The sequence below is a fragment of the Sceloporus undulatus genome, chromosome 3 (genome assembly GCF_019175285.1).
Source record: "Sceloporus undulatus isolate JIND9_A2432 ecotype Alabama chromosome 3, SceUnd_v1.1, whole genome shotgun sequence".
Classification (NCBI taxonomy): domain Eukaryota; kingdom Metazoa; phylum Chordata; class Lepidosauria; order Squamata; family Phrynosomatidae; genus Sceloporus; species Sceloporus undulatus.
This window is the reverse complement of record NC_056524.1, coordinates 208616812-208632652: the sequence shown is the minus strand read 5'-3', so window position 1 is coordinate 208632652 and position 15841 is coordinate 208616812. Positions and strand designations below refer to the sequence as shown.

Sequence of the window (15841 nt, the reverse complement as noted above, 5' to 3'; positions counted from 1 at the left end):
GTTTGAGTCGGTTTTTCCTCATCCAGCCCATTACTGACTCCAGACAGGCCACGAGAGGAGAGACGCCATCCCCGGTCACTGCATCAGTCGGAGACATAGAGAAAATAATCTGGGTGTCATCAGCGTACTGATAACCCCGCGCCCCATGTCTCCGGATGATCTCTCCCAGCGGTTTCATGTAAATGTTAAATAGCATGGGAGACAGAATGGCTCCTTGAGGGACCCCAGTTTTAAGGGTCCGCTCGCTGGAGCACACGTCTCCCAGCTGCACCATCTGGGACCTCCCAGAGAGGTAGGACCGGAACCACTGGAGCGCAGTGCCCCCGATTCCCACCTCAGCCAGGCGTCCCAGAAGGATACCATGGTCTATGGTATCGAAAGCCGCTGAGATGTCCAAGAGCACCAACAGGGACACGCTTCCCCGGTCAGCGCTCAGACGGAGATCATCGACCAAGGCGACCATGGCCGTCTCAACCCCGTGACCCGCCCGGAAGCCAGTTTGAAATGGCATATTAGTTATGTCCACCTGCCTGTCCTTAGCTTGGAATTTATAACAGGTCTTAAACTTGCTAGACACAATAGCAAGGGCAGGTGCTTCACTGTTATGTCCAGATCAGAAGCAGCAGATAGGGTGGGCCAGTGATTACCCTTCTGTGTTAAGAACTGTCTACAGAGATGCAAAAAGCAGTGACTTTCTTTATTGCTGAAGCTGTCCCATGCAATTACATCCTTATAGCATCAACTCTGCGACATTAAATTACACGGAAATCCAAATATACCGGATTTTTTAAATGATTGTAGGCAAGAATGTACATACTTTTTTCATGCTTACATTCAATTTGATACTTGCCTTTGTTTCCCAGAAACCTCAACTTTTCTATAGACATAATGCATTTTGGGTTTGGGAGGGTTTTTCTGCTTGCATCTGTGTGATCATGCCAAAATAATTTTCTAAAAATAAATAAGGTAAATAAGCAATTGAAGTATAGAATAGCATTCAGTACTTAATGAAACAGTTAGAAGGTCACCTCTTATGAAGAGCACTAATAGTCATTTGATCCTAAATTAAGAGAAACTTAATATCAAGAAAAATTGTAACAAATTAAACTGAAATAAGATTAAACAGGGATGCATCCCTTGTCGTATACCAGGGGATGAATCCAAGATAATGCACCAAAAATGAGGTATGTCACATTGTAATTGTGGGAGGACAAGCCTCAATTAATGCACAAAATAAGACAATTTTCTATAGAAAACAATACCTTTATCACAGATTACTATTTTTCACAATATTCCTTGAATAGGACAACATGAATGGGCATACAAGCTTTAGGTGGAGCACACAAAATGCATTATTAACAAGTATATGGAACTTGAAATATTGCTCAGGAGTCAGAAAGGTTTAATTAAAGTAACTTTTGTATCTTTTAAGAGATGAATTCAATGTCATTCCCAGAGTTTGCAGATGACTGATGAATAGTATGCATAAGTGGCTAAAGGCTTTCATGGTCGGCATCCATAGTTTTTTGTGGGGTTTTTGGGCTATGTGGCCATGTTCTAGAAGAGTTTCTTCCTGAAGTTTCACCAGCATCTGTGGCTGGCATCTTCAGAGAATGCTTGCCAGGCAAGCATTCTCTGAAGATGCCAGCCACAGATGCTGGCAAAACGTCAGAAAGAAACTCTTCTAGAACATGGCCACGTAGCCCAAAAACCCCATTAAAAAGTATGCATAAGATTTTTTTATGTAACATATAAACCCAACCCTGTTCAATTAAACAATCAGAGACTTAAAATCTGGAAGACCTAACAACCATAAAAAAGTCTAAGGAAGGAGAATCTAATACACCTTAAGTCTCCTGATGTTTGGATGACATCTTAAGCTTCAGGCAGCACAGTCAGGAATCATAGATTATGGGACTGTAGTCCAAGACATCAGGAGAGCAACAGGCTATCTACCTGTTCTTTAGGTAATTCTTATTTGGTCTGAATGCACAGTTTTGTTGCTTTGTCTCTTATCCAACCACAAGAGGGCATTCACAGCATGACAGATTTCTTTGTTTAAAAAGGTCCTTGTATTTAATATCTGGAACAGATATGGAGTTCTTCAACCTATAGAGATATCTTCTGAAACCTTCAGTATGATAAAATAGATAGGAATTTCATGATACCTTGTCTTCTAAATGAGAAAAGATTTAGAGGAACATGGTCAAGTCCTGCATGATACAGAAATTCTTACTGCTTATGCCTGCTGCATAAAACCTGTTTGGCTTTAGACAGCCATCACATCCCTTAATTTAAAATACAGTGTAGTATTCTTCCATGGTAGTGACAACATCACTGTTGGTCTCCAACCACTCCAGGAGGCAACGGACCACAGCTTCGGTGATATAAGGGCTGTAGCTCTGCTGTATACAATTTAGAATGTGACGGAGATGGCATCCCTTTTCAGCATCTATAGACAAAGCAAACAGAATGGTAAATGGCTGGGAAAATACTCCATCCATTCATCTACTATGTGCATGTGCTCATGTATTTAAATACTTGAATATGTTCAAAAACAGTTCCCCCAACTACAGAATTTTGAAAGTCCTTTTAAGTGTTATTGTTATTATTATTTAGCTCGATATTAGGTGAGGGCTTGCTTTGGAACAGAGGTTATGTAGCCCTTTTGGGGGAAAAAAAGCAAGGTCACCGCTTACCCTCTATCAAAGTGTTGCTTTGATTTCTTTTCATTTGATGAAAAATAAAACACTCCCTATATCATGTAACTTCTTTAACATCTGCACCCTGATCTGCTACAGGCCTCAGTTTCTGATGCTAACCAATTAGAGGGCTTCTTGCATGAAATGGAACCCACCCCTGCCCTCTCATTTGTGAAAAAGGTGGGAGTTTTTAAATTAAACATTCCTGCCTTCCACCCTCAGGGGAGTTGCTGCTCGCTTCACAAGGAGGCATCTTGTGAAGAAAAAACCTAAGCGAACCTGGGCAGAGATTGCCAGTCACAGTTTATCAAATGCTATGGGTGCTATGAGGAAAAGTATATAACCTAGTCTGCTAAAAAGTTAGATAGGGCCAGTCAGAAATAAAGATTTGGCCAGTTAGGAAGCAGGAATGGAAAAGATCAGAATAGGGTTTTGGAGAGCTGAGAATGTGGAGCGTTCAGGGAGACATGTTACATTGTCTGAAACTAAGATGTTTCTGTGTGTCTGGAAACAAAGTAAGAATAGATGTTTATTTTATTTGTTGGTTTGTTGGCTTACTGGATTTACTTTCTACATCTATGATGTTTTAGTTTAATAATTAACAAAGTAAACTGGTCACACTTTACCATACAGTTCACATATGAACACAGCCATTGTCCAGTGTACTGACCATGCTGGGGCCTGAATAATAGATCTAGGGAGAGATCTTGGGAATAAGGTGAATGATAGGAACCCAAGGGTCCTGCAGGTCCAACCCAGATAATATTCCATCACAAACTTTTTTTTAAAGGGAAGGAAGTCAGACTTCTAATTTAATTCCTGATTTAAATAAAGCCTCTCTCTCATCAGCCTAAAGCTGCATACTAGTATGTGAAAATTATAATGAATTATACAAGGAATATGATTGTTATGATTATGATTATTTTATTATTAATAATATTTATTTATATAGTGCCATAAATGTGCATGGCACTTTACAGGCATCATCAAAACAGCATATAACCTGCCAATGGTGAACAATCTAAAATTCATAAAATATAAATTATACAAAAATAGCAAGTTATGCAGCTAAAATACAAACTGTAAAAACAACCAATACATATAATCAAATATAAAATAAAACAATATTAAAATACAGTTCCAAATGTTTTAGAGAACAAGACAGACTTTGACTCAGATTTAAAACTAGCAAGAGAAAAGATAGTCCGCAGACATTCAGGGAGGCAGTTTCAGGAGTGCGGTGCAGCAAATGAAAAGGACGAAGAAACCCTTGGCTAGGTAAGAAGCCTTGAGCTCCTGGACTGCAAATCTTGAACAGGAATTATGTAACTGAACATGAATAAGAAAGGCACTTGCCTGTGTTTATGAATAGGGGACCTGACCATACTTACATTTTGGCCTCTTACAATCATCTTTGAGGACTTCAAGGGTGACTCTGTGCAATTCCCTGTCCTGTTCAGTCACCTGGAGGACACAGGGAGAGGAAATCAAAACAATGAACATTAATCTAATGCCTGGATTTATATTCTATCTTTCTCCCAAAAAAGTAGGCTCAGGCTGGCTTACAGTGAAATTAAACAAAAATATAATTAAACACAAAACAAGTTTGGCTATTAAAACATAATTAAAATTTAAAAGTCTTTTTCTCAGCAAACAGCTATTTGTGAAAAGCCTGCCTAGATGAAAAGGTCTTTTCCTATTGGTGGAAGTACAACAGGAAAGAGAGCCATCTTGGCCTTCCTCAGCAGGAAATTCTACATATGTACACTACAGTATATGAAAGACAAGAGCCAGGCCTACAATTAAAAAGCACTATAATTTCCTCCCAATAAACATAATAATGGAAATGAAAGCTCCAGGACACCTTCAACAATACGTAAATAGATTCCAACATGTAAAGAGCTACACATTTCAAATTCAAAACCAACCTTCCAGAGCAGCAGTTCACAACCTTCCTAATGCCGCAACCCTTTAAAATAGTTCCTCATGTTGACCCCCAACAACAAAATTATTATATGTCTTGGTTCCTAAGCCCATCAAAAATTTGTATTTTCTGATGGTCTTAGGAGACCCCTGTGAAAGGGTCATTCAACCCCCAAAGTCATGACCCACAGGTTGAGAACCACTGTGATGGTGAACCTTTTAGAGGTCGAATGCCCAAACTGCAACCCAAGACCCACTTATTTATTGCAAAGTGCCATGTCCCTCTGGCATTCTAGTAACAAACTCTGGCAAACTCTGTGCTGGGGCGACGGCACATGTGCCCACAGAGAGGGCTCTGCCACCTCTGGCACATGTGCCATAGGTTCGCCATCACTAGTGCTCGAGGGTTTCCATTTAACTCACCATCACCCACCACTTACATACAGGCCTAGTTTATACATGATACAGATAATGCGCATATGTATGCAAGAATTCCACATGCAGCTCACTATGTTCAAATCTACCAAGTGCATTTTGATATAGCACTAACATGCTAGGAACATTTTCCACATGGTAAGTATATTCAAGTGGTGAGACTACAGATATGAAGAATATTCACAATTTCTTTTATCTTTGACAAGTATAGCTCAAAACATCCCACTGAGTAAACTGTCAATCACCACAAGATTTTTTGCAGCATGTGAGAGCAAATTAAGTTTCTGTCACCACACCAGGAAAAATTTATTTTCCACAAAGACATAGTATTTTTTTTCAAAAATTTTGGTAAAATATTTGCAAAATAAGTTCCAAAAAAGAAAAAAAAAACCAGCAAAAGAACAAAACGTCTAGTGCTGTAATCATACTCACTGAAGTGGAGAAACTAAAATTCTTCATATATTGACATGTGAATAAAATCTGATGGAACCCATAGAAAGTACAACAGGTATATATAGCATATATAAACCAGGACCTTTATACTTACATAGTACAGATCATTGAGATTCTTTGATTTCTGGAAAAGAACACCTTTCTTCTGCAGCATCTTTATTGCTTCGGCAAAGGACTCCCTAATCAAACTGGAAAAGGAATAGGATTTGGAATCTGCCTGAGTGGGGGAGGGGGAAATAGCCAAAAAAGAGACATAGTTGCATAAGGAGAAGCATTCAAGACAGATGAACCTTTACATTGTTTATTTGGGTCTACACAGGACACCAAAGCCACCAGTACCACCCTCCTTCAAACAGCAGTACATGTTCTGCTTGTGAGACTAAAAGAGCTTAAACAAACCTTACTTTAGCAGTTGGAATGTTTTGCAGCCAGAGTAATTTCTTATAACACTCTGATCCATTTTTAAAATAAAAATTAGCTAAAGGGACTACAAGACAAGAAAGGAGTATGATAATTATTCACTTTGGTCTAGTGCATCAATCCTGTCTGAAGAGAGATTTTAATTAGGAACATTCTCTGTGTGAACTGACATAAACCTCAACTTGGATGACTCCTGAAAGAGAATTGCTAATGACAAACTTCTTACAGCCAACAGAAAAAAAAATAAGAAATTGTATTATGTTGGAAGGACAAGAGAATTGCTTGTACACCTCTTGAACAACCTCTGTTTTACTAACTTTATTCACTGGTTTATGAGCAACACAGACACTCCTGAGTGTACTTGCTTACTCCTTAAATCACAGCACAATAGAGATGGTTATTGACCAAGTTATCCTTCTTCACATTAATTTATTAGTACATTTAGCATGAAGAATCCTGCTTTTGTATACCTCCTACACATACAATATGCAATCAGTTGCCTACTCCCCCTCCCCATATTTACTTAAACTTTGTCACCACCTTCTTTCAAAAGTACAAATAAGGACATTGTGTTCACATTCACCGTGCAAGGCACATCATGAAAATAGATGGTGTGACTGGCTCAAGTAGACGTGTTCCTGTAACCTAATGCTAATATAGTTTATAGTTTCTTAGTTCCTGGCTTCTTTTTCTTCACATTCGTTCAGGGCTGGCCATGACTTAGATTACAGGTTTGCACTCCCAGATTTGTTTGGAACCCCTCCTGATATCTGCCACACCCAAAATTTTTACCAAAACAAAATCAGAAACTACTCCTGGAGGCCTTCAGAGCTAAAGATGCACTTCAAAACAACCCTTAAACCTGAAAAAAAAATCACAGCTGGAATTATTATTATTATTATTTTATTTTATTCTTATTATTATTACCTTTATTTATGAAGCGCTGTAAATTTCACAGCGCTGTATTGCAGTCTTTTTAGTTAGACAGATCCTGTCCCTCGGGCTTACATCTAAAAAGCATGACACAGGGGAGAAGAGAGTGGTGGAGGGAGGGTAAGAGGTCCAGCGTTCCTCTCTACCTCCGAGCTGGACCAAGGCAGAGGACCAGGGACTGGAGGGGGCTTGGCTTCATATGAATGGTTAATCATTTTCCAGGGAAAATAAATACTCTCAGTAGGATAATGCATATAAAGTACATAGCAATACAGGAATGGTTGATAAACAGCACCAAAAGAACATCAAATAGTAAGCGACAATTATGCAATGCTGGGAGCTTCTCTGAAGCGTTTTTCAACTCTGTTTTGAGCTGGTTAAAGCAGTGATGGCTCTTGCTTGTGGGGGAAGAAGGTTCCAAGAGTGAGGGGCAGCAAGTGAAAAGGAGACGAATCTGGGATGGGGCAGAGGAAATCCTGGGCTGAACAGCAGACCTTGACTACCAGAACGGAGGGCCGAGTGGAAGGTGAGGAGAAAGAAGTCTGATAAGTAAGGAGGGGCCAGTCCATGGAGGGCTTTAAATGTCGACACAGGGCTTATACTGAATGTGGAAAGGGAGGGGGACCAGTGAAGGGATGCCAACACAGGAGAGATGTGGTCGCACAGTGGGTGGAAGTGATAATGCGTGCAGCTGAATTCTGAACAGAGATTAAAGGACGGAGGTGAGAAAGAGGAAGCCCAGCCAGGAGGACGTTACAGTAATAAGTCGTGAGATCACTAGGCATGGACCAGATCTTGAAATCACTTCTGGCTGCAATTTTGGGCTGAAAATGGGACAGTGTAGCCCACTACAAGGGCAAAAAACTGGTCCCCACCTCTGATTTATAGGAAGGATTACTGCAATTTCTAACCATAAAGTGTTTCCAAGGCCAAGTATTTAGTAAGTAGTGTGTGATGTTGTGCTAAATATAAGCACAAAATGACACAAAGGTTGCTGTTTTTAGGCCCATTGTTTTCAAATTCCTCTTCCACAGTGTGTATGTATGTGCAAAGTGTGTACTTTATATACACCGATGGATAATTTCTAACATACAATACCTCATGCATTTTACAAGTTGGCAGAGATGTTTGCTACAATAAATAAGTTTTCTTTTGAAATACAACATACAGTAATTATTTTATTAAAGCATGCATTGATTCTTCCAATTATCATATACTCCTCGTTAGTAGTATGATTCTGATAGTCTCCAAAACTCTGCACCCTTCAATGACTGGTTTAAGATCCATAGACAATCATTTTCTTTACAGAAAATACACCATTGGTTGCCAGTGCAGAGAAAGTCTACGAGATAGACTTGAAAAGTCAGATGTTCACGCCTAACCTTCAAAATTAATTCTGATGCACATAAGAACATCCTGAGAAATAAGCCCCGAAAGAAAGATTCAGAGCAGTCCTCCACCTGCAAACAAGCTCTTCAAATATTTCCAAGGAACAAGATTCTGTAACCTTCCTAGGCAATCTGAAACTCTGCCCAGCTGTTCTTACAGTAAAGATGTTTTTCTTCAAATCTGTTCTAAGACTTGTCCTCCTGAAATTTACATTCACTTCCTCATCTGTGGCAACAGAGAAGAATTGTTCAGTTAAATAGGTGAAGATTTGAATTGTAAATGGCCAATTAAAAATAGGCAAAGAACTCAAGCTGTGTCTTAAACAGAGAGAAATCCACACTAATTAAAAAGAAAAGACAAATTAGCCCCTATGACATGCACACATACGCACACACACACAAAGTGAGCAAGAGCAATAGGACAACAAAGGTGATGCAAAGCAGTATTACTGTGCATGTTGCAGTGCAAGACATTACTAGACAATTAGATACATGTTGGAAATCTGATTTATTTATTTATTTTTAATTGGCCTGTAGTCCTTGTCCAATGCTGGTTAATGCTGGAATATTGGGTAAATTGTGAAATGTCTTTTCCTGCCCATCATCACTATGAACATGATTCAGTGTGGGCTAAATGCAAGACGGCATGCTGTCTCACAGTAGATATATATAAGCAAAGTAGGCATGCAAGCAGAAGGGATAATTCAGCTGTACTATAGTGTGTTCCAGTCTGTTGGATTTCAAACTCAACAGGAGTCCAGCTTAGTCTATTTCAGGTGCTGAGAGCTTATCTGAGAGGTGACAAAGAGGCAGAAAAAAGAGGCGAGCTATCAGTAATAATTATGATTCTGAGAATGCAAGAAATCCAGAAGAGAAGCTTTACCTCTACATGAACTGAGCTCAAAGTCACAGGGAAGGGGAGAAGAACAGACAGTTACAGAAATCCAAACAAGCAGCCAGGCAGAAATGCAGGGACTGTCACCCAAGCTTAGGGTTTCAGACATTACTTAAACTGATCCATGTTCTGTAGTCTTATTTTATTCACTAGTCACTATATCAGTTATTTCTCTTAACAAACATACAGAAATAGAGATTTGGCCATCAATGAACCTTTTTTGATAGGATACCCAGAGTAATGCCTAGGCTGAGCTAGGGTCCCATTGATCTGCTGATAAAAACATTAAGAGTTCCTTTCAAAACTATTTTATTAGTAGTTTTATGATTACTACCAAAATATGATATATGTCAGCAGGAAAAACTAAAAAGGTTCAGGTGAACAACTCAGAGGATTTACTGTAGCTAACAATTGAATACTCTCTGGAATAGGATTTAAAATAATTTTTCCAATAGCTTCAGTGCTGTTCAACTCAGGAAACTGAACACAACATATGATTTTAAAGGGTGATTATGTATAAATTTTGGACATGGGAGAAGCAAAAGAAAAAAAGTGGGGAGAGTCTTCAAGATGGCACCACATTTTTCCTAGCATCTACATCTGCAGCACACTACATAGTGCAGAAAACATACTTCTCTGGCAGCTGTTATAATGTGCAGTTAGGAAGGGCACAGAAAGGAGAAGCTATTCTCAGAAAATTGTAGGAAGGACTTAATTGTTTCCTTGTCTCTGGAATATCTTTTCCCTACTGAAGCAAAGGGAAGACGAGCTTCCGTCCAATATTCACACACACATCAGCTTGCAATGTATGATTATTAAGTGAGGTTCTGCTCATCTCAACAGTAAATTGAAAAGGATGAGTTAACTTGTTGAAAGTTTTGATCCAAACAATGAAGCAAAAGGTAAGTAGAAAGGAGTATATACCAGTAAGTGCTTACAAGTGTTTAGAAGGGGTCACCTTTTAACCAAATTAGGTTCTCTGAAGTTCCTTCAGGGTATAGTCCTGTGGACTAGGGCAATGAATTTAACTACTGTACATGGGAATGGTAACTATTGCTATCTATCCTTGCTTTGGTATTGAGGATTCCACATGATTTTCTTTTTAAGTTAAGAACTGGAAGGCCTGAACAAAGTAAATGTAAACGTGTCAAAGATGCACAGAGAACTGGGAAGATCTTTTTCATTTTTACCAGTGAGCTGCTGAGACAGAGGAATGTGACTTGTTAGAGTTATGCAATAAGTGTCTAACTGAGCTGCAGTTTTAAGACAGGGTTACTAATGATTATACTTTACATGAATGCCATTGGGAAGTCAAGGGGGATTTGATGTGGCTGAAGTAACACTATTCCCTTGTGACCATAGTAACTGCTCCACATAGACCTTAAACCACAGAGCTGAATAGCTAGGGAGAGTTTTAACTTTCACCAGACTTACTTATTATGGCAGCTAGTTTGAGAAACCAATTTGGTCTCTGCTGTTTGATGTTTTTGTATTATATTCTGCACTACAGACCAGCAGGGTACTCATTAAGACCTAAAGCTATTGGCTTTATTAAAATTCAATGGCAAGCATTTATTTTATTTTAAAAAAAAGGTTGCCAGGAAGCAGTCCACGAAGAAGTTGTTCACAGGACTCAGTATAAATAGGTAACAAATTTGTTAATATTTCAATTCAGTGAGTCATTTTGGAAGGATTTAAATACCCTTCAGCAGCACAGAGACTCTAAAGAATAACCTTAAGCAAAAATGTAGCTAAGAACAAATGGAAACTTGCCAAGACAGATATTGCCTTTTCCCTCTCAGTTCAGTATTTACCTATAATGTACAGACTTATATGTCAATGTTTGTTATTAATTGTAACATTACAGCAAGGATTTTAATATAATTCTATATTTACAGCTCAGATCCTCAACTGCTGCCAGTATAGATAATAGCACATCCATTAGAGTTATTCAAATTTACACCAGGTGGATATCTGGCTTGTGGCCTTATTCTCTGCGTGCTATGAATCTTTTATAAACACATTTCTATTTAACCAGAAATCAAATGAAACACAGACGCTTCATGTCACTGAAAAGCAGTCCAAATCTGAAACAAACGCTTACTTTATGTACAACTCTGATTTCAATTAGAGTTTAAGGTTTGAGGCCTCCAAACTCCCCCTTCCAAGTTTTTTTCCTGAATATCCAAGAAGAATGTATAATACAGAGCAGATGTCAACATACACTTTATAATTTTCTACAGAAGACCTCATCTTTTTTAATATGCTCGGACTAAATTATTTTGCTCTGTCTTAATTAAGTTCAGAACTATCCAGCCCTGTCTCTCAACTGATTCATTGTCTTGAATAGACCTCCCACACTCCAGTATAGTTTCTTAACATAGTTCTGACAGAAGTGAGTTAAAGCTGAAGGATAGTTAAGAGACACTATTAAGCTGCATAGTTTTGCTGGTTTTACAGCTTTAACAGACTTACTACTTTCAGGATTTACTGCATATATTTAAAGCCACATGTGAAATTTGATAGTTCATCCAGTTTCCTAGGAATCAAAGCTTTTACTGCCTTTTAAGATATTAGGGGCTTTCCAGACCAGCGCTTTGCGCCAGCCTGGATACATGCCAGGGTTGCCCGAGGGTGGCGTCTCCGCACACCCCGCAACCCCAGCACGTCTCAGCGGTGTGATAATGGCAGCGCTATGTATACACAGGCGCCGCCATTATAACGTCACGGCCGTGCTGCAGCCAAACAGCATGGCGCAGGCATGCATGATGTCCCCGCAACGCTGCAGAGCGCTTGGGGCACTCTTTCAGCTTCGTGGGAAGGAGCTCCGAAACGGAACTCCTTTTTGCCACATGCATCGCTGGCGCAGCCTTTACACAGCCGTGCCATCAACACGGAAGAGAAAGGGCAGTAGCGGCCCCTTTCTCCCCTTTCCCACAGCTGTCAGGGTGTCCTTGGTGCATGAAGCCCCAAGGACACCCCTTTCCTGGAGAAGTGGCGGATTGGGGCCTCTGGGGCTGCTGCTGCGGATGCCCAGGCCCCAATCCAGAGGGGCAAGGGGCAGGTGCAGGCCGCCTCAAAGGGGCGGTCTGTATCCCACCTTAGTTTTCAGTCTGCATAACTGGCGATAAAAGTCTTACGGCATCTGCCCATACCCTTAATTTGTGAAAAATTAATTTTTCTTAAACTAGAAATAATGGCACGTATTATTATTTAATTCATTTGTATTACATTCTCAAGTTGACTTGAAATGAAATCAATTCCTTTGCATGGTCACTTTTACTCACTTGTTCGGCAGTGGTGCTTGCTCTACTCTGTCTGATCACAGCTACCAAATCTTCCACTGTTTCCAACTCCTGCTTATAGAAACTCTGAATCTTGTTCCTCAATAGAAAAGTTCTAATATTTTCACTTAGAACATTGGCAGAGCCCAGCAGATCTGCTGTACCTCGGCTACTATCAACAGAAAATACATTAAATTAAAAATGGATAGAGACGATATTGATGGTTATCCAAATCCACTGGTTTTAATGTCAGTTCAGAAATGTAAATCACTTGTATTAGTCACACAAAGGTTTGTGATCTTAACAACATATGTGCAAGAATTGCCCCCACAAACATTTTGAATGGTGGTGGCACCAGATTTTCCTGTGCAATACTGCACCTAGTTTCATCATACTATAGCAACATGAAGCATACTCCATAATCAGAGTCTACAAATGACTACCATTCCACTTCAGCCTCTGTAACTTTACTGTTAAACATTCCAGATAATAATAAAGTGGGACTTCAGTATCCACTGGAGTTCGGTTCCAGGACCCTGCATGGATACCAAAATCTGTGGATACTCAAATCCCATTATGTACAATGGCATAGTAAAATGGCGCTCCTTATATAAAGTTGAAAAATCAAGGTTTGTGTTTTGGGGGGGGGGGGAATTAAAAATATTTTCAAGCCATGGATGGTTGAATCTGTGCATACAGAATCCATAGATATGGAGGGGCCACTTTAATGTGTGCTTGCTGATGGCATCTGACTCCCTCCCATTCTATAACTCTTACTGCTCTAGAAATATCCTTGCCATCCCTTGCTCATCATGTTCCTGTCTCTGCCTCTGATTATATCCTACATTCATGCCTTTCCCACCATGCCAACACACCATACCAGCACAAAAATCTGAATTTCATGTTTGTCAGCAGCTCAGGCTCATGTTGTAAAACAGGGCTGAAGAAAATGTAGCCCATGGGGCATTTGCAGCTTCCAAACCTGGTTTTGCAGTTTCTCTCCAAGAGTCCCCATGCCACCTACCCACCAGTTAAGTGTCAACATATTTTATATCACTAGCACTTCTTCTGGTTCCTTCCCATTTGGAAGAAACACATATTCAGCCTGAAAAATGTGAGAGAGGGCTGCAAAAAGGGCCTGAAATGCAATAAAATGGCCAGAGCTTCTGGCAGCCCCTACTGGCTATTTAGAGGGGGGATCATTGGAAGGACACACACAACTGGAGGGAGTATAGGGGTACAGCTAGCCAGGTTCTCATGGGAGGTCAGTGCATTTTTCAACATCTTGCAGTTGCTCATCCCTGATGTAAAGCATGGTTTCTCAAATCATCTGACTGACCTCTTTGTTTCTTCAGGGATCTGGAAGACCTTGTCATAAATATCTCTATATAGGCGGGGGAGTTCTAACATCCTTGCAATCTGAACTTCACAAACAGGATCATCAACTTTATCTGAAAAGAAATGAGAAGGGCATACAAAGAATGAATAATTCAACATCTAAATATGAGTTGCTAGTTGTAATAGCATCCTTGTTGCTTTATTTCATGCATACTAAAGAATAAAGCCCAGAGATGGTTCACTACTTTTGAATATTAGAGCCTACTTGCACATTCTGCTTATAACTTAGTAAGCAGTAGTGGACAGGGATGGGAATATACAACCACTTGCATTTGAACCTCTAGGGCGGCTGCCCATTGCATAAATAAAGCAGTTTCATTTAATTTTAACTGCTATGACTCAATGCTATGGAATTCTGAGTTTTGAAGGTTTGGAGATATTTTGCTTTCCCTGTCAGAGCACTCTGGTACTCCACCGAACTACAAATCCTAGAATTCCATAGTACAGAGCCATGAAAATTAAAATGGTGTCAAACTGCTTTATTTCTGCAGTGTGGCAGCAGCCTAGGACAGATTCTGGAGAGTCGAGCTGTTACCTTACACATTGAACTGTGTAGGCTGCTGTCATTTAAAAACACCCAGCAAGACCTGGATGCTGTTCACATTTGTACTCAATGGTGTGGATCAGAGATCCAAATTGGCTCAGTTCTGAAAGAAAAATCCTTGGTATAGTTTATAATAAAATGTAGATTATAACTGTAGGAACTTTAAAGGTCAAATAAAAAAGCAGACTGCTCATAGAGTAACTGCTCACAATAGACAGAAGCCTTGATTTCTCTCTGTTGTCTGTAGATCCGAACAGAGCCACGAACTCTGACTAGATCACCAATTTCCAACCTTGTTTTTTGATGAACTGTCATTTGGAGCTTTCTTATTTGTTCCATTAGATCAAAGTTACATGAAGTGCTAGGAAGAGATTCAAAATCTGTGGAGAAATAAATAAATCTCACATGTTGTTGCTTTAGTCACAATACTTTGAATGGAAAAGCTAATAGGATTTCTCCGATATCATAACAGATATAGCCCAACATGGCGTGGATGTTAAAAGGCATACAAAAGCTGGAGAGTGTCCAGACGAGGATGACCAAAATAGTGAAGGGTCTGGAAACCATGCCCTATGAGGAGTGACTTAGGGAGCTGGGTATGTTTAGCCTGGAGAAAAGAAGGTTAAGAGGTGATATGATAGCCCTGTTTAGATATTTGAAAGGGTGTCACAATAAGGATGGAGCAAACTTGTTTTCTGCTGCTGCAGAGAATAGGACCTGGAGCAATGGATGCAAACTAAAGGAAATGAGATTCCACCTCAATATTAGGAAGAACTTCCTGCCAGTAAGAGGTGTTCAACACTGGAAACCTTCTTTGGAGGTTTGTAAATCGGCTGGATGGCCATCTGTCAGGAGTGCTTTGGCTGTGTGTTCCTGCATGGCAAGGGGTTGAGATGGATGGCCCTTGAGCTCTCTTCCAACTCTATGATTTGATTCTATTCTGTTCTATTCTGCAACATTATGGCTCCATAATTATTTTGCCTTTCATACACTTACAAACTTCTCTCACTCGTAAAGCCTTGTAGCAATAGCCCTAAGAAGCATTGCAAATAAAAGCAAACAAAGCAAGAGGAAGAGTGGTGGAGAAATAAAGAAAATACTGAAGACCCCACTGACTATGGTTGTTACTCAGCAGAAAAGGAAGTCATTTCAAATTTAAAAAGAAAGCAGGCATTACGAAATAATTGCCCTTCACCTCTCCATCGCCATATTTTCTGAAATGTAATAATAAATCTAGTTGCTCTGTCATTTGTTTAATTTATATCCCACCTTTCTCTCATGAGTGGGAGAACAATTTTATATAAAATGAAAATATTAAAACACTCCACTAAATAAAAATACAGTACTCTTCCAGTTAAAAGCCCCTTCCACAGCAAATTAGATCAGTTGACAAAAGCCCACTTGAATAAAGAGGGTATCTGATACCAGTGGAAAAGAAACAAGAAAGGGAGCTAGTGTCACTATCT

General features: G+C 39.7%; 1 protein-coding gene across 5 annotated transcripts in view; it reads right to left on the bottom strand.

The window, feature by feature from the left end:
• Positions 1-1667: 1667 nt before the first annotated feature.
• The window catches only part of STN1 (STN1 subunit of CST complex), a 36807-nt gene continuing 22633 nt past the window's right edge, over positions 1668-15841 (bottom strand). For 3 of the 5 annotated variants that reach the window (XM_042457000.1, XM_042456998.1, XM_042457002.1), the window contains 6 exons: positions 14585-14755; positions 13773-13884; positions 12437-12605; positions 5608-5730; positions 4094-4166; positions 1668-2452 (listed from right to left, as the gene is read on the bottom strand). In XM_042457000.1, the coding sequence (XP_042312934.1) occupies positions 2295-2452; positions 4094-4166; positions 5608-5730; positions 12437-12605; positions 13773-13884; positions 14585-14755 (806 nt within the window). In that variant the 3' untranslated portion in view covers positions 1668-2294. The remainder of the gene's footprint in view (positions 2453-4093; positions 4167-5607; positions 5731-12436; positions 12606-13772; positions 13885-14584; positions 14756-15841) is intronic. The other 2 variants (XM_042457001.1, XM_042457003.1) reach the window with 2 other exon arrangements.